The sequence below is a fragment of the Argiope bruennichi genome, chromosome 9, assembly GCF_947563725.1.
Source record: "Argiope bruennichi chromosome 9, qqArgBrue1.1, whole genome shotgun sequence".
NCBI classification, from domain to species: domain Eukaryota; kingdom Metazoa; phylum Arthropoda; class Arachnida; order Araneae; family Araneidae; genus Argiope; species Argiope bruennichi.
Window position 1 is genome coordinate 56,611,097 of NC_079159.1, and position 21,133 is coordinate 56,632,229.

Below are 21,133 nucleotides of genomic sequence, written 5' to 3' on the forward strand. Positions count from 1 at the left end.
TTTTTTTTGAAAATATATTTTCGGAAGTTATCGTGAGAAAATGACAAAATATAGTTTTATTTTCTAATAGCAGACCCACACACATTTTCTTTTTCATTAAAAGATATAAGAGATAAACGTAGAGATTGTTATTCAAAGTTTCATTAGATAATTCCAAGTACATCGATATCATAAAAATCGTTAATTACTCCGAGTAATTATTTATTATAATGCCGGTGTCCTGGCATAGGAGTAGTGCGTCTTTCCAGTGATCTGGGCGTCCTAGGTTCGAGTCCCGGATTGGGCATGGTTGTTCTTCCGTTCTTCTATCTGTGAGAAGAGTAAATGCGCCCTCCTGTAAAAAGGGGTTGTGCAAGCGAATGAGTGTTGCATGAGTAGCAAAGTCGTACTCTTGGCCTTAGTTAGCCCTACTAGAAACCAAGAGACGCTCCCCCACTGGCTTAAATCGCTGTCTTCGTAACAGCGAACTTGCCCATGGCAAGTGCCATAAGGAACAACAACAATTTGTTATAATACGTAATCCATAAAATATCTTTAATTAGATGTGAAAATGATTATTGTGTCATTTTGAAGCTTAATTAGAGAAATTTTGCTTTGTGCTCCACCGAAAAATTTCTGCCATTATCTCGCCGATAGTTGGACTATTTTGAGCATTAAAGCAAATTTGGCACAAAATACTTTAGAAGATATGAATATGCAAGTTTATTTATAAATAATTTTAATTAACTAAAAATTAATAAAATATTGGAGTTTTTATTTATTTATTATTATCATTATCATTATTATTATTACTATTTGTATGCGAAATGTACAAAGCGAAAGTACTGCAATCGTCAAAAAATGTGAACTCCAGATTTTGACGAATTTCTATGTTCTAACTTCCAAAGACAGAAACACATATTTTTGGAATTAAATTTATCTAAAAGATAATTCAACAAAACTGCTTAGCATTATACGGCTGAAATGTTTAAATGCAGTTCTAATATTTTATAATTAATAAAATTTTCAGACTTATATATTTAGCAGCAAGGAAGATTAAGTTCTGTTACTGTCTGCTCTCAGCATGCAGAAATTCGCTTCTATAGGACAACGTGAAATTAGATGCTATACGACATGGATAATAACATTTTTCATATGATTGTGATATGATATAACTTGATTACATTAGGAAGGTATATAGTTAACAAAATAAGTATAAAAATGAGAAAACAAGACAGATTATGTCTGAATCACATTAAAGAAAGTTTCAAATCACTTTATAGAATAGACGGAACCATATGCACATCAAGTTATAAGAGACTTATCGGAATGAAGTAACCAACATGTAAAATATAACAATTTTAGCTAAAAGTCCAATATTCTGATTTAGATCAGAGACACTAAAGTGCAAAAATGTATGTCAGTTTCCATCTCTGATGATGGAAATAAACTCTGAGCTTTCTTTTTGAAAAAATTTCAAATAAAAAAAAAAGATATGCCACAAAAAAAAATTAAAATATTTGTACTTCAAAATAGTTAGTTAGCATGAATTTCTCAAATATGTTTGATCGGTACCGCCTCCCTCTTCACTTATACCGCAGCCGATGGCCTGTTCGATTGCTTAACAGCTATGCCATTATTTATTTGGAATTAATTATGTTATCTGGTTTATCCCGAAGTGAAATGAGTTAAACGTACGTCTGCTGCTGTTTAGAAATGAAAACTAACAACAAATGTAGTTAAATAGTTGTATATCTTCATCTCGAACACGCAAACCAGCCTTTAACTGTATAAAGAAGTTGGAAAAATAAATGTACATTAAAAATTAAAATTATCTTTTCTATACTTTTAAGATAATTGGCATTTTGAGAATTGAATGTTAATAATTAAATTTACTAGCATGTTGTAGAAATGAGTGATCCTTCCGATTTTCTTATTTTATGTATAATCAAAAGAATAAAATTTTACAAAATGGATTTCATCATTTAAGAAACAATTTTGCTTCATTCTAGGCTGATGTAGTAGTAAACTTGCAGATCTTAATCCTTTGAAAGCACCTCCATATATTTTATTTAAATAGTCATTTTTTCGCCTTCTGTAATTTCGTCTGTTACATAAATTTTCTGGTTACAAGTTAGTAACATAGGTTCTTAATTTTTGTTTTCTACTTGATGTTTCTTATATATATATTTTATAATCGCAGTTATTATTTATTCATTTTAATAATATAGCCTAAAGCTATACTTTTCAGAATTGCTACCAGATAAACATCTATTTGTCACCTATTGTCAAGTTGCTCGCTTTTAGAAAAATGAACTTCTGAGTAAAGAATAATGTGAAGATTTAAGTTAGTTTTCTTCATAATTAGCTGTTTTGGTAATAAGATGTTTGCCTTATATTTTATCTTCTGTGAAACTTTATTTATTCAGAATGCATGAGTATTTAAAATTTTTACTTTAATGCTTTGAAAGACTGAAAAAAAATTGAAATGTGAAAATTATTTATCTTTTTTTTAGCATTTTAATATTAAGTACATTAATGGTATCCAATATTATCCAGTAAGACATAAGATTAGTGTCCAATTATTTGCCAAGTTCATTAAAGTTTTTCTAACCTTCTACATATACACCAAAAGTGTACTATTTTGAATGGCCACAAGAAATGATAAGAAATGCCTTTCAAGATTGCAATACAAAAATTGACTGAATTACATTCGTTATAATCACCCAGAAATTATTCAACTTGAGTAATTGGATACTAATCATAAGTCTAGTAAAATGTCCTTGCATATCATATTTAATAGTAATTAATAATGCGTTGAAAAGACAACAAATTATGTAAGTCAACATATATTTATGTATTGAAATATTAATAATAATATTAAAGTCAAATCACGTTCTCTAAAAGATAGTCAAGCAAATATTAAAAATGCTCTTAAAAAATCAAAGAAAAAAATTTTGTTATTTGAAACTATTGAAATGGGAAAAAATTGATTAAATAATTTTATAAAACAGTAAATTTAATTTGAATTTCATTATAATAATATTGTTGCATCTGAAAAAAATTATTTTTTTAACATTGCTTTTGCCAGTGTTAAGATTAAATAAATGCTCTCTATGAACATTAGCTCTGTAATAGGATAGGATTTTCATTTCTGTTTTTATTTTGAAGTATATAATTTCTTTAATTTCCATCCATAGGAAATTCATTCAATTAAATTCGCGCTTTTCAGTCATACTAAATAACAAGAGGAAATGTTTAAAAAATGCGTCCTATATTGATTGTTTCACAGACTAAAAAAATCAGTAATCTGCATGAACAAGCTAGTTGCCAAAAGTGACAACTATTTAAATTTTTTTAATTAGGAGAAAATTCCATGATAATTAAATTTGTTATACTAAAAGAATTTTTTTAATGATATAAAATCTATTTTTGCACATATTATTTATAGAAGCTATTACCAGAAAATATCAAAATTTTGCTTAATTTTGAATTAATTAAAATTTGAAAAATGCTACACTAAGGTGGATTTTTCCCTCTAAAGTATATTGGTTCCAAATTTGCTAACTCTAAGTTAAATTAACATTGTAAAATGCCAACAGACATACTCATTTGCTCATATTATTAATGGAGATACTGAATGTATCTTAAAATCAGGCACAACAAGAGATTTTTTTCCCCTTATCTTTATTCCAGCTGAATAAAATCTGCAAAAAATTCATTCCTAAAAATCATACACCTATAGAAATTCTAAGAACAAATCATTATAAGACAATCCCAGGCATCTGAAAGTAAATAATTTTTTTAGATCCTTATTATTAGGCTCTAACCCTAAGAGTAATCCAAATTCCATAATAAGAAAAATTATATGACTATAATGATAATGGATGTCTCTTAGTCTTCTTTCAAATTTTTAGTAATTTAAAACTTTAACTCGTGTTCAATATATTCATACTTAGAAATTTTGACAATAATATAGTATGTCTTTATAAAAACATGTTAGTGTAAAATGTTCTACGTAGAATAATAAATTAAAATAAAAATTTTAGATGAAATCTTTTGTATAGTAAAAAAATAATGCATTAATAATAAAAGCATGATAACCAAAAATATTTTATTCATGTATAAAGATTAATTAGAAGTTTTTATACTGTTAAATCATTTGTTATTGAAAAATTTTAGACTTTAATAATTAAAAAAAAAAGTGTATCATGATTTTATTTTTCATTCCATAGTTGCAGCAATGGCACTTAAACAAATGAGTGGGGGTCTGAAAAGACTTTATTTGACATTTTCTCGAAGTGTATCAACCAAATTAAAAGTCAACAAAGAAATTGGCGTCAGTGGTTATGCACTTTTGGTAATTTAGAATTTTGTTTTTATCTTTTGGTATAATTTGTTGCATATTATATGAATTAAATTAATTTTTTAAAAGCAATAATATTTAACTAATTTTATATAATTTGTAAACTAAATTTCAAAATTATGGTTTAACCAAAAATTATTAATTATATCTTGTGTTTATAATTACCTTACTTGTGTTTTTATTATGTGTTACAGTAGAATGAAAATTTCTTAATTTTTTTTTTTTAAGACAGAAACTCAAAATCAGAGAATTACTGCGAATTTTTTGAAAATATTTTATAGGTTTTAGAAATATGTTTATTGGAATAGTATAATTTTTTTTTCACTTTTCTTATATTTTTCTTTAAAAAAATTACATTAATTCACTACTTTTTATTTTCTTAGCATCTTTTCTTCCCTGATGTCTCTGTGTTATAATAATTTAGTACTGTGCTCTAGTAACAATCAATATTCCTTAAAAATCAAAACTCTGTTTCTTAATTTTAACTTGTTTAAAAATTTGTTTTTAAAATTGCATGAACTTAAAAAAATTCAGAATTGGAGAAATTATATACATTATAAAATATTTTATGATTTTTTACAATTTAAAACAAATTTAGTTACTTCCTTTTCTGTTTTTCAGTATTTGATTCTCATTCCTTGATTATTTTTACAGTTTGAAATTTAATTGTTTAGTTACATCTTAAGAAAAAAATAGGTAAAAAAAAAAAGAATTTTATTTGAATTAGTATCTGAATAATAATTAAACTTTCTGCATAAAAATCTCACTTTTGAAAAATGAAATAAAGTACATGTAATTTCTATGAATATCTTGCAATTTAAAGAGGCTTTATTAAAGTAAGTGATGTTATTTGAATTGTAAATTAGAAGAAAACCTAACAGATATAAAGAATTTTGTTACTATCTGTATATAAAATATGTTAAACTAATACACATGTATGTATGCTTGTTTATGACATAAAAAGTCGATGGTAATAATTATACATATTTTTGAAAATTATTAGAAAGTTATTTATGTTGAAATTCTTTTTTCTGTATTTTAGTCTGTGCCTATAACAACATTTTGCCTGGGTACATGGCAAGTAAAAAGACGAGCTTGGAAGTTAAATTTAATTGAAGAAGTTAAGACTAAACATAAAGCTGAACCTGTTGAACTACCTGATGAGTAAATGCATTTTATATATCCCATATAAATTAAACAGTTAAATTTATGCTTGAAGATTCAATATGTCTTTTTATCAGTAACTTTTATTTCAATAAACTTGTATATATTTCTTATACTTAACAGTTTTGATGTTGAATTGTAGGAAAAAAAAATCACTTTATACTGGTTCAATACATTTTTTAATACCTTTCATAAACTAGAAGGGGAAACAAGCAAATAAAATATTTTTAAAGAAAAAAGGAAATCACATCTAAAAAGAAAAAGATAAAAAATATGCACACGAAGAAATGTTCTATAACAAATAAACTAAAACCTCAAGAAATGTCTCCTGTTTGTATTAAAATATTAACTTTTAAATGTTTCGTTTATTTTTCAAATATTGGCATGCTGAATAAAGTATAGTTACAGACTTGGAGTTATTTCTTGCTACAAAAAGTTTTAATAATCATGAATTCAAAGATCAAGTTCTACAAAATTGTTTGAATTTTTTTCTCTCTGACGCAACATTTTTAAAGTATTTTTTCAATGAAAATTTGAAGTATAAGTGATATAATTATTTGTTTTTTTAAATACACTTGAATTAAATTTTTTTATTTCTTTCCTTTATTTAAAATATTGATTTAATAGTCATACTCAATTTTAATTACACACATATAATTCAATTGACAGACACAATCAAATTACTAAATGTTTGTTAAATAATTTTAAATATCCTTAATTAGATAATAAATTATTACTGGCATGCTGATTACTAATTTTTTTTATTATTAATGATTATCACTGCAACTCAAGAAATTTATTGTACATCAAAGTACTTTTAATTCAATCTTTAAATGTTGGATGTAGGCATAAAAATGAAATTTTTGAATCTGTAAATAAAAACATTTTTTTAAGCAAAGAAGATAAAAAATATTCTAATAAAAATAATTATTATGCAACGTGTTTTTTTTTGTTAAGAAAATTTTTTTTATAACCGTGATGGATTGTTCTCTTATGTTTAGTTATGCTGTGTTTCATTTATTGTTTTACTAATAATGTAAGAGAACATATCTTGTATCTGTGTTGGCATTGTATAAGACAGACCATTTGATCCAGATTTACTAAATTTTGAACAAATATAATTTAAAATATGCACTTTGGTACAATTTTTTGAAAATTGTGATGAAAATTTTAATCAATTAAAAATTAAAAGCCATTTATCTGCAATAATTTCCAAAAATAGTATTGCAAAAAAAAAAAAAAAAAAAAATCAAATTCAAAATGATTATTAATGATACCAATATATTTATTGTATATATATTCTGAATTATGATAAATTTTTAATTCTGAATTAATAAATTTTTAATTTAAGAATTATGATAAATATTTTTTTAATAATTTTCAGCAGTATATTTCATTATTGCTATGAATTTTGGCATATTTTTTCTTTGTTTTTTTTGTAATATTTAATTGCATGATTTTTTTCTATTGTTAAAAGCTAAAAAAGAATTATCTTTATTGTATGTACATTTTATATAAAGAATGTGAAAATAAAGTTACAATACCACAAAAGACATTATGAAATTATTAGATATACTATTAGACAGTTATTTTATTTCAGGATTTGACTCCACTAGGAAAATTGATTTATACAATAATAATAAATAGAAACAAGTGTATGTCTATTAAAATTACACTACTAATCTTTATCTTAATTTGATGCTTAAAAATATTTTTTTGAAGGACCCTGGACATCAAGTGGGATTTTATGGGAATTAAACATAACCAATATTCTAAGCAAACCATGTGGCTCCTAAGTAACCAGTTTCCAATGAATAAATTTTTTCTTTTTCTTTATTATATCTTCAGTTTTTTCTTTATATAAATCTTATATTTTTTATTATAAATAAATTTTTTAAAATGATTAACTGACTGTTGAAGTACATCAATATTATAGAATTTATTAAAAATTTTCAACTATTATTGAGCTATTATTTTATTAAAAGAATATCAATTTATTATGATTATATATATATATGAATTTTTAAAAAATAAGGCTTTATATCACACATAGAGATTAAATTAATTTTCTTCCATATATTAGCCTTGATAAACTTTCTACAATGGAATATCGACGAGTTCATGTTCGTGGAACATTTGATCATACAAAAGAGTTGTACATTGGCCCTAGGCAACAAATAACCAACAAAGATGAGGGTGGTGGTGGAATAATTTCATCACCTACTCAAATTGGTTACCTTGTAATCACACCTTTCCATTTAACAGATAAAAAGTAAGTCAATTGTAAATTGTTGATTATAATTACATATATCTATATTAATTAGAATCAATTAATAAGTTTTGTTAATTATAGATTTATTTTTTCTAAAAGCATTGAGTTTTATTCTTTTTTCTTTGTTTCTATGATTATTACTTCATACTTATTATTTCATTGATAGCCATAGAGACTAAGTTGTCAATACATACAATATCATATAGAGCATGATGACACTGAGTTAAAAAGCCATTTATTTTTATATTAATAATACTTAATTTCAACTTTAACTATGAACCATTTTCATCTAATATTATTATTGCCTAAAAGCATTCAGTAGATATTTGCCTGACAGTCTTGATTAGACTGGTGTAAGCTTGGCAATAGAAATAACAAAGATCTTTAAAATTGTAATTATTTTTTAAAAGAATTTCTTGTGTTTAAGATCTATAGTCGCAACAAAAACTGGGAAATGAGAAAAAAAAATATTATATTGTTTGTAAATTCTCAGATTATAAGTTGCATCAGTTTAAATGATTTATAGTTTTAAAATAACAGTATTCGTTGGGAAGTAATCCAAGTTCCAGCTCATTTGTCATCTTTATCAAATAATTTATTTATTTTGTTAATTGAAGAGACTTGCATCTAACATTTCATAGTGCTATTTTAAATGATAGATTAAAATATTGTCATTAATTTTAGTAGAAATAAAATTTATTTGATTATTGTTTAGTATATAATCTTTGTGATTTAGAATTCCTTATGTACTGAGGAAATTTCATTTTGTAGTATAAGAAATAATAAGATAAATATTTGCAGATATGTCAGTATTAAGAAGAAATGATATAGAAATTTATTCATAGAATACAAGCTATTTTGAGGATTTTCCAATCCCTTTTGTCCAGTCTTTTATATTTTTAAAAGAAATTTGATTAAATAAATATGTCAATAGATATTATCAAATTTAAATATCAGCCTTCTAAAATGAAGCATGTGAAAAATTTGCTTATAAATGAATTAAATTTAAAACCTGTACTGAATGTTTAATCAACTTCCAAATATTTCTTTAAAATATTTGGAAGTTCTATATTATTTTAAAAAGATTAATGGTAAACCATCATTTACTTCAACAGTAAAAGAATTTTAGATATCTTTTATTATATGGAAATAAGCACTTAAATCAAGTAAAAGTTGTTCAGCTTTTACAATTATACTTTAGTCTTTATTTTTTGCAATTTTTTTCAAATTTTTTATATTATTTAAAGTTATTTCTATAAATAAAATATAAAAATTTGTTTTATATAATAGCAAAACTGTAAATATATTAGAAGTATTTTAAATTTTATTTATCTTTCTTTTCATTTTTCAGCATTACAATTCTTGTTAATAGGGGTTGGGTTCCTAAGAATAAACTTGATCCTGCTAAAAGATCAAAAGGACAGGTTTGTTGAAGGATTTAAAATTCTTGCTATATTGATTGCTATACATTTGCTTGTTTCTCAGTTATAAAATTTATCAATGCAGGAAAATAAATAATATTTAGTACAATTAATTATATTAACAATCAATTTGTTTATAGTATATTTCTTCTTAAGTTAACCAAGTTTTTAATTATTTTTAACTCAGCTCATTCAACCAACTTATCAATATCAGCTATTTAGTTATGTCAAGCAACTTAAATTTATTTTTGTTATTTATTTCATTGTTGATCAACCGAAAGCATTAATTAAAAAAAGATTAAAGTAATTGGAAAATACAAAACAAAATCATGCACAAAATATAAATTAGTATTTAAACTAAATTTTGTTGCAAAAAGAGAATGAAATTGTGCTAAATATTTTTAATCCAATGAAGTTAATGAATTAGGTAGGTTTTTTTAACTATTAAAAAATATAAGAAATTTAGTGACAGATATCGATTTTATTCATGAATGATTCTAATTACAATAATAATGCATTATTAAGTTAATTAAAATACCTATTTAAGCTAATTGTGACATTTAAATGAATGGTTGTATTCTAAAAATAGTTAAAATTGCCATTTTCTTTTAATGAAGTATACAATTTAATATATTTAGATAATATACAATTATTGCAGCCATCAGAATTATTCAGTCATATTCAATATATATTGCTTGTAAAGTATAATTCTGATATATAAATTATTATATGTTCATAATATGCAAGTAGGGGGTGTGTAAGATCAATTAAAAATATTGCTGAGAGATATAAAAAAAAAAATTTGACATTGAAAATACACATAATTTTAATGATTATTACTATAATAACATGACTTTGCTCATTAAATTTACATACTGAAACTTATTATTATGCATATGAATAATGGAACTCAACAATTACATATATTTTTACACTTAAAATACCATTTCCTTATGAAATAGGAAACTAATTATATCCATAAATTTAGATTTTATAAAGACTTGAGTATTGTACATATAAAATGCACCAGATGGTAAATCTAATCCAAAAATTAATATTACCTCATACTTGATATCCAAATAGAGAGAAATCTATCATCCATAAACTACAAAAACATGTGCCTCCTTTCCATAAATTATATATAGAATAAAATTCCTGATTAAAAAAAAATCAAAAAATTAATTATTTTTTAAACAGAAGTAAAGATGCAATTAACATGATTTAATGAAGCAAAAATAGGTTTGACTTTTATTACAAAAATAGAAACATTATTGCAAATCATATATAATAAAATTGTGGTAAAAAACTTGCACAAGAATTAAATCTGGATCATGGAGAAAAAAAAAATTTAAGATAGGGTAAAAATAATTTTTAATTGATATATTTTATATATCAATTAATTGTAAAACACAGACAATTTAATTTTCTGGTCTTCTAACTTATTTTCATTTTTTTTAAAATTAAGATAAATTTTTTTAAAATATTGCTTTATTTTTTATTACTTTTTCAAATTTTTCATCACCTTCATTTTAAAAAACTTACTAACCCAAAAAACTAAGTATATATTAAGTTTTTAGTAACTTACTAAACTTACTAAAAACTTAATATATACTATTTGCGTATATATCTCATTTCAGGGCTCCCATAGAAATTCAATCATTATCTTTTCCAACTTCAACTTCTCCTTTTTTTTTTTTTTTTGAAAATTTTGATAAATTAAATTTTCCTTTTAAATAATATTGCCAAATTCTTTCAAAATTACCTGCATGAAATTAGAAATTAAAAAAAGTATTTATTTGCTAGCAATTTTGTGTAAATTGGCATTCTGAATATATATTACCTTATTCTTCATGCATGCATCTACTAATTGTTAAAATTGCTTGAGATTTTTTTTTTCCTCTCCTAAACATTTAAACTCAAAATAATGATTGGATATTGTTTTCTAATTTAATATTCTTTCCTGCTACTTTACAATAAAAATTCAATTAGAACTTCACTACAATTTTCATATCTAGGATAATTTTGTTAAAAATTGCAGACTTTCACTAAATTCAAATTAAAATTCTGGTTTTTGGTCACTAAATTCAAATTCAAATGTCTGGTCTGGAACCAATTAGAAACAATTAACAATGGTGCCTGATTCCCTGCCAACATTCACCCAGAATCTAAAATAAATTTAACTTAAAAAAAATTCTAAAACTTCTAAACTTCTTCTTATTATTATTGCTATTATTAAGTTAAGAAATATTTTTTTTTAATTTTGTTTTTTACAAAAATGTAAAAGTTATTGATTATAATTATTATATATATATATTGTGGAATCTTAATTTTTTTTTTCTTTTACTACTCGTAGTATCATGCTCATGAATTAAAAGTTAATGAAATTTTAATCCTTAAAGTTATACTTAAATTTGTGCATGATATAGGGATCTAAATTGTTATCTCTATTGATAAAGAATACAAATGTATGTATAGTTTCAAAACTATACCACATCAAGAACTGAATGGAAATTCAATTACAACAAAGGATATTTCATTGATTACATCCATTGAGAGTACACAAAAAAGTGAAATAAGTGATGAAAATTTAAAGCATAATTTTTTCAAAAAAACAATTTCCAGATTTAAAATAAAATTTCTGTTATTATTTAAATGGCCGTGTAGAAAAAAGTTAAATGGTAATATTTCAGACTGTCAGAATTGCTATAAAGGATTAAAAAGAAAAGATCTTGATGTTTAAAAAAACACTCTCAGAATTCCTCTCAAATTGAATTACCATTCATTGCTATTATGTCTGTGGCATTCAAATGAAAAAGAGTTATTTCTCATCTGAATTTTTGAAAAATCTTCTTTCCTTTATTTATTTACTTATTTTTGTCATGAACATCCAATGTTAATTCATATCTACATATATTTGCTGAACTATCGTAAATTTATTAAAACATTTTTTTTGAAAATTAATAATGTGAAATAATAACAGGTGCAAAACTTGACTGATTTGAGACTACTACAAAAACTCGATTTATCTAAAAATTTGGATTTAGGAAAACTAAAAATGCAACAAGAGAAAACAACTTTTAATCTAAATTTGTCAAAGAATGATTAATTTATAATATTTAATCATTTTTATGAATAGTACATAATGAATTAGTAGAATATGAAATTAAAAAAAATAATAACATTATATTACTTCATAATTCATAAAATTTAAATTACAATAATAATAAAATTGCTTTAATTTTTCAAAAAATCAAAAAGGTTTTTTTATTTTTTATTGTTTAAGCAACAGTCAAATATGAGAGAGAATTATGAACTTTAAAGAGTTATTTATCCATGATCACTGTGGACATAAAGTATTGCTGCATTTAACGACTCAAAACAGAATTTTAAAAAATATATTGTTTTTAATCATAAGTTTAAACTAAACAAAAAAAAAATTGTCTTATATAGATGATATTTAAACATTACAATAATAGGAAATTCATGGAGCCAGAAAATTAGTCAAGTTATAATAAAGATTTAACACACCTTTTTAAAAGTAGATTAGAAGTAGTTATTTATCTATTCCATAGAATTCTTTTTCAGCTTTAAGTTCCTTTTTGTATTGAAAGGGGAATGTTTTTTTTCTTATCCACTTTCCTAACTTTGATAATTATTGAAATATTTTTCCAATAAAAATGCAGGAGATTCTGAACTATATATTTATTATAGCCCCTCTGCTTTGAAATTCTTTTTCACAAATGTTGTAATTCTAAGACATCATCGAATAGCAGCAATGGTTGAATGACCAGCTTGTTTGAAATTGAATGGATCCCCTTACAAATAAAACAATATGTACCCCTCCCCAGATATGTGGACGAGGGTGAAAGAGAAAAATGTGTTAATGCAAAAAATTATTTGAAACTTCCTATGCCTCTGTTCAGTCAAAAAATAGCAGTGTATTTTATGTTACAAACACAAAGCCTCTTCTTTGCCTGGTTAGCACTTAGATATTTTAAGGCTGTCAGAATCCTGAAGCAAGTGGAAATAGTACTACTCCACTTTGCAAAAAGTTCTAATCTTTGCAATAGGTGATTAAACATCGTCCTTTTTAAAAATCTCTCTCTTTTCTTTTCTTGCAATAAAATTTCATTAGTCAAAACTGATGGCTATGAAAAAAAAATCGCATCACATTGATCAGCGAGCAAATTTAAAAACACGAAAAAATGCTGAAGTCGATAGATCCAAAAATAAACCAATATTTGAGTTTATATTTATTAATTTCTGAGTATATTCACGAAACACTCTGTCTCAAGATCCTTTACATGAAAGGCCCTGTTGGAAGCAGTCAGTTTTATAGGTTAAAAGCTGGCTCTGTTTGAAATAGTAAAAAAAGAGGGGGGGGTGCAAGAGATGGGATTTGATTCACTTATAGTCTGTGTATTTTCAACAGGCAGTTCAAGATCACATTTTCTACCTCGTTATTGGTTGTCTGGTACCAGTAACACAGTAGAAAATGTGACCTTGAACCGCCTATAGAAAATTTACATTTTTTAATATATTTTTTGTTTTTCTACAAAATACATATATTGATATTATAGACTAGATATTTTTATATACTTTTCCAGAATTAATTCTTTGCTCTCATTTTGTCGTTTTATTTATTTAATTTTAAATTTTGATTGTTCTAAAGAATCTAAAGAATGGTAAAAAGATGTAGACTAATTTTGCAAAGGAATTCGACCTAAAACAATTATGTATATTTACTTTTCAGAGCAATAAATGTATCTTTGTACTAGGTGAATAATTATGCATCGAATTCCTTTTCCGAATGTAAAGGATTAATAATGTGTTAAGAAAAAAAAAATTGGCCCCAAAATTAATTTTTTTTAAATTATGCATCATTTAATATTGCTACGTTTATAAATTTTAACGTTCATAAATGTTTTTTTAGATACCAGAAGAAGTAGATCTTATTGGAACAGTTAGGCTCCCAGAAAAGGTATATTTTTTTGTATTTCCAATTCAAGGAATGTAAATGTATGCACAAAAGTATGAAAGAGAAAAACAGTGGCATTTTTTAACAATGAGTGTTATTGAAATACTTCATGTTTGCATCAGTTTTTTTATGCAATACTGCTTAATTAGTATTATTATGCTAGTAACTAGATTTAGTATTATGTTTATTTTTAATCCTTTTGAAAATGTATAAATATTTTAAGGTATTGTTTTTTCTAATAGCTATTGAAAGATTGAAGTAAAATATTTAAAAATAGTAATTACATAGACTTAGCTTTAAAGCACTTTTTTTTTAAAAAAAATTTAACTATCTGGTGACTAAAGATATTTTTATTTTTATTTTTTTATGTTTTTCTTCTTACTTTATTTTTGATGTTCAGTAACAGGCTGATTATGTCATGTGGTTTGCTATAATTAAATAATATTAAATTTCAATGAAAATATATTCATAATTTTGAATTTATTTACATTTTTAGAGACCACAGTTTAGCCCAAAGAATAAAGCAAACTCTAGGAATTTTTTCTTTCGAGATGTGCCAAAAATGGCACAACTTACAGGAGCTGCTCCTATTTTTATTGATGCTGATGAAAGCAGTACAGTTCCTGGTGGTCCAGTTGGTGGCCAAACAAAAATAACATTCAGAAATGAACATTTATCATATATTCTTACATGGTAATTATGTATTTATTTGATTTGGATAATATTAAATGAGTTTAATATTGAGTTTTTGAATTTGTCATGAAAGACACTATATTTAATTGTTTCAAATATATATATAAATGCATTTTTAAGGATCATGTTAAATATTGTTTAAACATTAAAAAATTAATATATTCCTTTGCATTATTATCTGTATAATGCCAACTTTATTTTTCTATAAAAAATAGTTTTAAAATTGCTTCATCTAAAAAATTGCTCCATTGTAATTACTTTATAAAATGTATATATAATCTTAAGCAAGTAATAATCTAATTGTAATAATTTATCTGGTTATTTTTGACATTCTCATTTAGTATTTTATGTAATTTCTATTCTAAGATAAATATATCATTCAAACTGAATTTTATTTCTTTTGAAGCAAATTTATTTTTATTTAAAACTCAGTAATTATAACTGCAAATATTTTTTAAATAAATAAACTCTGGGTAAACATTTGCTTTCTTCTTGTTCTTCAGTGTACAATGAATCAGTTTGAATAGAATTAGGTTTACAATATCTTGGACATAGATTTTATTTGTTACTCTTTTCAACGTTTTGGTAATTATTAAATATTTAGTTTAGTATTATCTAATACTAGCCTCTGTACCCATGGCTCCAACTTTGTTGATGTGAAGTTTCTTAACTGATACGGGAAACTTTAAAAAATAAAATTTTAAATTCAGAGAAGATAGTTTAAAACATGATTTGGTTTTAAATAATACTTCTTTTTTTTAATACTTGATGCTCTAATATCTGCAATCTCTTAATATTAATTGATGTTTAAAATAGAATTTCAGTAATTAAAAGTTCAAGTAAATTGTTTACATGGTGCAAGATGCAATTGCATTCAATAAAGTACCAATATGCACAAAAATAAATATTTTTTAGTTGCTAACTATGCAAAAATAACTATTTTTGTTATGCTTATTTATTTATTGTAGAAATATTTCTATGTTTCATGCAGATTTGTTACCTGTTGCTTTAGGAGCTATAATATCCAAATATTCTTTTATATTTAACCAAATATTCACAATCCAGCATATGAATTTTGAGCTATGATGATACAACAGTGACAGTTAGAAGAAAAATATTGCCAGAATTCTAAATGCTAAATAGTAATTTCCTATGTGTAATTTTTCAAAGCTAGTAGAAAATGTGCAATGGACATATTTAAAAAAAAAGGAAATATTTTGAAGCTGGTGTAATAAAATATATAATAAGTCAATAAAAACTGGCAGATTTATCAAGTGAAATAAAATCTTATTCATTGAGCTCAACTAAATCAATGGAATTAGACACAACAAAATTTTCTTGCATACTCTTATGAAGATGTTATGCCAGAGAAATCCTTGCATAGTATTGGTATACAATAGTTTCGATATATTTAACCTTTGGAGAGAATTTAGCATTTTTACTAAATCTATTACTAAAATCTATATTTTACTAAATCCTAAATTACTATTGTGTAATCTTTAGTGGGTTTTTTAACGACTGATCCTTGGTATGAGGTAATAGTATACAGAAATCGTATTTGTATTTTAGACGCGTTTTTTCTAACCAGTTTCAAAAACTTTCAGAATTGTATTTATAGTCACAAAATGCCATAGCAAATTTGATATATTTAAGTCTTTACATTTTTGAGTTATCGCGTTTACATGTTTTCCGAAGTACAGACCGACAGATGATCAATCCCTTTTTGGATTTGGCTAAAAAGTTGATTGGTATCTAAACTGTAGATCTCTGTTCCGAATTTTATTTCTCTAGCTCTCTTCATATTGTAGTTATCTGTTAATGTATATTTGAGCAGTCAGATCGACTGACTTCCTCTGAACGGATTTTATTCAAAATTTGACAGAAGTCTACAAATTTGGTGAAAAACCGTATAACAAATTTCATTCATCTAGCTCAAAGCGTTTTCGAATTTTCTTTGTCACAAATAAACATTTTCCAAAAATGTGTTTTTCGAACTCAGGGGGGAATAAAACGTGGAGATTCGTCGAAATTTCGAGTTTGAATTTTTTGACGATTACAACAGTTGGAAAATTTATTACAGTTAGAGAAATAGTTGTACAGAAATTGTATTTAAGTTACCGAAAAACTAAATTTTTAAAATTTTGAGATGATATAAAAAGAATTTTTTGTAATGATATGTTCCGAAATTATAGTGGAAAAACATAAAATCGTTCTATTCCTTTAGGGGTACGTAGCAGTTTTTTGATAGCGGAGTTAATCTTTCTAGATGCTAAGGAAACATAAGCCAAATTTTCTTCGATTATGTTGAAGGGTATGAAACTGTATGACTTCCTCTGAACGGGTTTTATTCAAAATTTGACAGAAGTCTACAAATTTGGTGAAAAACCGTATAACAAATTTCATTCATCTAGCTCAAAGCGTTTTCGAATTTTCTTTGTCACAAATAAATACACACACACACACACACACACACACACACACACACACACACACACACACACACACACACACACACACACACACATATATATATATATATATATATATATATATATATATATATATATATATATATATATATATATATATATATATATATAAACTGGACTTCAGTTAGTACTTCTTAAACCAATGCCTCATATTTCAATTACTCAATGAATTTTTTTTAATAACTAATAATCGAATTTCCAGAGTTCAGTTATATTCTAATCATTATAAAATTTTATATATATAAAAGTCCCAAATAAATGTATATTCTTGAATCTATTTATACTTTAGGCAGAGTAATATAATTCAAGATCCTGAAAAAATTTTTAGTGTAGTTAGAGTTATTATTTTATCAAATTCCTTGAATTCTTAATTGTTTTGTTCTATACGTGTGAACATTAATTTTTATAGACTCCTCATAAAGTGCGGAAAAGCTTCAGAATTTTTAACATTTTTTTTTTTTTTCAAATTTGAATATTTTATGCGAAATCCTATTTATTTACTTTTATTTAAATGTTATTCTGTTTATAATTTCCATTTTTAAAATTCCTTCTTAATGTATTAAAAACATTCTTTCAGGTATTCTTTGTGTGCTGCAACTTCATACATGTGGTACAGAAAATATCTCTATAGAGTAAAGGCTGTGTGATTGTGTGCATGAACTGTAAATATTTTTGCATTTCTTAGGAAATTATTTAAAAAAAATATGTAAAATGTTATATTTTCCTTATTGAAATAAAGAATAAGTTCTTGTTTTATGAGCAAGTAATAAATTGAAAACTTAAAATCGATTCCCAATTTATCATAGTTACCATGATGGTAGCAGACGTTTTACCTTTTTTCTTACCTGTTATCTATAAGTTGAGAAATTTTTATCTCATTTCCAGTCCAAAGTCAAAAAATCATTTTATTTCATGAGTTATCCAAGATATGTATTTGACCCATCCCAGATATTACTTCAACTGATAAGAATTTCAAGTGTGATTGTTATTGGAGTACATCTTTAGATGCTTATGAAAGTTTTTAAATATACGCATCTGTGTATATGTGAATAGTTTTTTTAATAGAAATCAGTAATTAATTCAGATTATATTTATGCTTGTACTTAACAACTGCTATTTTAAGGTAAATTTCTATTCCTTCAAGATGATCCAATTTTCATAACGCAATAAGAAGTTTATATTTTACAAATGATTTAAGGAGTGCTTGTTGTTATCTGTAGCATAATACTTTCACATTTTGACTGATTTCCGACTTTTGAAAAATGGAGAAAATTGTGTTCGCAGATACTTTTACGAAAACTTTTAAGAAAGTGATCAAGGTTCCATCAGTTGTCATCGATGATCCCATTTTCCGTTTGCATTACAAATTTACTGGATTGGCACTTCTGTTTGCCAGTATTTTGGTATCAGGCTATCAGTTTTTTGGTAATCCAATTATGTGCATTCAAAGAGATGATGTTCCTGAACAGCTTCTCAATACATACTGCTGGATAGAAGGTACATTTACCCTGCCAAAAGCTCTGACCAAAAAAGTTGGCACAGAAGTAGTTCATCCTGGTGTAGATAAATATGAAGCCGGAGATGAAGTTGTGGAGCATTCATATTACCAATGGGTATGTTTTGTGCTTTTCCTTCAAGCTACAATCTTCTGTTTTCCCCATTTCTTGTGGAGAAATCTGGAATCTGGACGTATGAAAAATTTGGTACAGAAGCTAAGAAATCCTGTATTAACATCTAAGGAAAGTGAAGAATGTTTTAATGGACTTGCATGCTATTTTCGTGGGCGACGATTTGAACACCAGTATTATGCTATTAAGTTTCTTTTCTGTGAGATTCTCAACCTTGTCATTGTCATTGCACAGATTTACTTTATAGATGTGTTCCTTGGAGGTCAATTCCGCAAATATGGGATTGAGGTTATCAAGTATGCTAATGAAGAGCAAGAGAATCGTCTGGATCCCATGATCAAAGTCTTTCCTCGAATCACTAAGTGCACTTTTCACAAGTATGGTTCTTCTGGCGATGTACAGAAGCATGACGCCCTTTGTCTGCTACCTTTAAATATAATTAATGAGAAAATTTTCATTGTTATGTGGTTCTGGTTTGTTATTTTGGCAGTACTGGACGGCGCCCTTCTTTTGTACCGTCTTATTGTCATAATATCTGGACAAGCTCGTTACCTCCTTCTGAGTTGCGTAGCCAGTCTTACTTCCAGGAATGAAATTAAATCACTCATTCCAACTGTCACATATGGAGATTGGTTTTTGTTGTATCTTTTAGCTGATAATATTGATAATGTCCACTTTCGAAAATTTATTTTAGAGTTGAAACATGGAAAATGCCCTCCTACATTTGAACCAGGTGTAGTTAAGTTGGACGATGTTGATAAAGGATTGACAAAAGAAGATATTCCATCTAATAATAAAGATGAAAGTGTTGTTTAAAAACAGTAGGAAAAAAAACTGACACCATTCAGCAGCAAACATTGAAGATAATAGCTGTTTTAGCTTAGTATAGTATTTCCTGTGTGTTATAAATTTATTTTACTAAAAGTTAAAGCTTCTTAAACCTTAATTTTATCACATTTTGTAGCCTTTTAGTTAAAACCTGGGAATTTAAAAATGATTCATTTTGAATATCTACTGTATTATATTCTGTGCACTATTTCTTATGTTGTAATGTTTTTTTATTTCCAAATTATTTTACACAGTTTAGTGAGTAAGTTAATTATAGTGTAATAAAATTTTATAAATAATTCGTATTTTATTGAATGTTTAAAAATAATTAATAAAATCTTTGGATGAAAAACTCATATTTTAATAACTTATATAACATATTTTTATATTTAATTTCACAACTGGATATATAATCTTCTGTGTGATTCAGAAATGTATTTTAGTTAAAATACATTTTTTACTGTCATTAACTGTCAGAAAATTATTTCCAATGTTCAGCTCGCATTTCATTTCCATATATATTATACAGAAGAAAAATATTTAAATGATAATAAATATTATATTTCATTATGATTACCTTTAAAAAAGCAATTGGTTTATATTTGTTCCAAATTTTACTTCGTATTTTCTTTACTAAAAATTGTAATTGTTGTCATTCTGAATGACAAATAATAATTATCCATTAAATCATTGTAAAAAATACTTCTTTGTACAAAATTCATACTGGAATTAAATTTATATTAATTCAGACATAATGTAGGAAAGTTAATAGTCCCTAAACTGTTTTTTTTATCAATAAAGATTTAATTTTGAGCTATATTTAAAGCTTCAGATAGTAATATCCCTATGGACTGTCTACCCAACATATATGAAAATTCTTAACTACCTTATTAATTTTTATGTATTTTAAATATTACTGTTCAGATAAGAATAAATGCAATGTTCTTTTCTTGTGTATTAATAGTGAAAGATTGTATTTACTTAATTTTTATGTATTGGGCTCCTTCATTCCATATTTGTATCCACAGCTTCTTTGAAAGACAGTGTTAGCAAGCTATATTTTTCAAAACATAACTTGGAAAAATCTTTTCTTTGGAAATTTTTTACACTGACACTTTTAGGGCATAGATATTTTCTCTAAATATCTACTGCTAATAAAATGTTCTTAAACTATAGATGAAATAAATACAAAAACTCAATTGAAATTGTGTCAATATATTTGGAAATTAATCATAAGTAAATATTCATTTAATATTTAAGCTACCTGAATTTCTACAAATATATTTCTCTTAGAAGAAAGTCAGAACCTACAAAA

The 21,133-nt window shown here is 25.2% G+C and overlaps 2 protein-coding genes across 4 annotated transcripts; both read left to right on the forward strand.

Annotated features, from left to right (window-relative positions):
• Positions 1-1,638: 1,638 nt before the first annotated feature.
• On the forward strand, positions 1,639-18,118 carry LOC129984018 (surfeit locus protein 1-like). Of its 3 annotated transcripts, none has more exons than XM_056093769.1 (8): positions 1,639-1,792; positions 4,215-4,339; positions 5,388-5,509; positions 7,593-7,781; positions 9,133-9,205; positions 14,136-14,183; positions 14,677-14,873; positions 17,940-18,118. In XM_056093769.1, the coding sequence occupies exons 2-8, from the start codon at positions 4,223-4,225 to the stop codon at positions 18,007-18,009; spliced, it is 816 nt and encodes a 271-aa protein (XP_055949744.1). In that variant the 5' UTR covers positions 1,639-1,792; positions 4,215-4,222; the 3' UTR covers positions 18,010-18,118. The 3 variants fall into 3 exon arrangements, with proteins under 3 accessions (XP_055949744.1, XP_055949745.1, XP_055949746.1); XM_056093770.1 differs by lacking the exon at positions 1,639-1,792 and adding an exon at positions 1,924-2,112; XM_056093771.1 differs by lacking the exon at positions 1,639-1,792 and adding an exon at positions 2,246-2,326.
• Positions 18,119-18,244: 126 nt separating this feature from the next.
• LOC129984017 (innexin inx2-like) lies at positions 18,245-20,773 on the forward strand. Its single transcript, XM_056093768.1, has one exon. It carries the CDS (start codon positions 18,625-18,627, stop codon positions 19,804-19,806), a length of 1,182 nt encoding a protein of 393 aa, XP_055949743.1. The 5' UTR covers positions 18,245-18,624; the 3' UTR covers positions 19,807-20,773.
• The last annotated feature ends 360 nt before the right edge of the window (positions 20,774-21,133 follow it).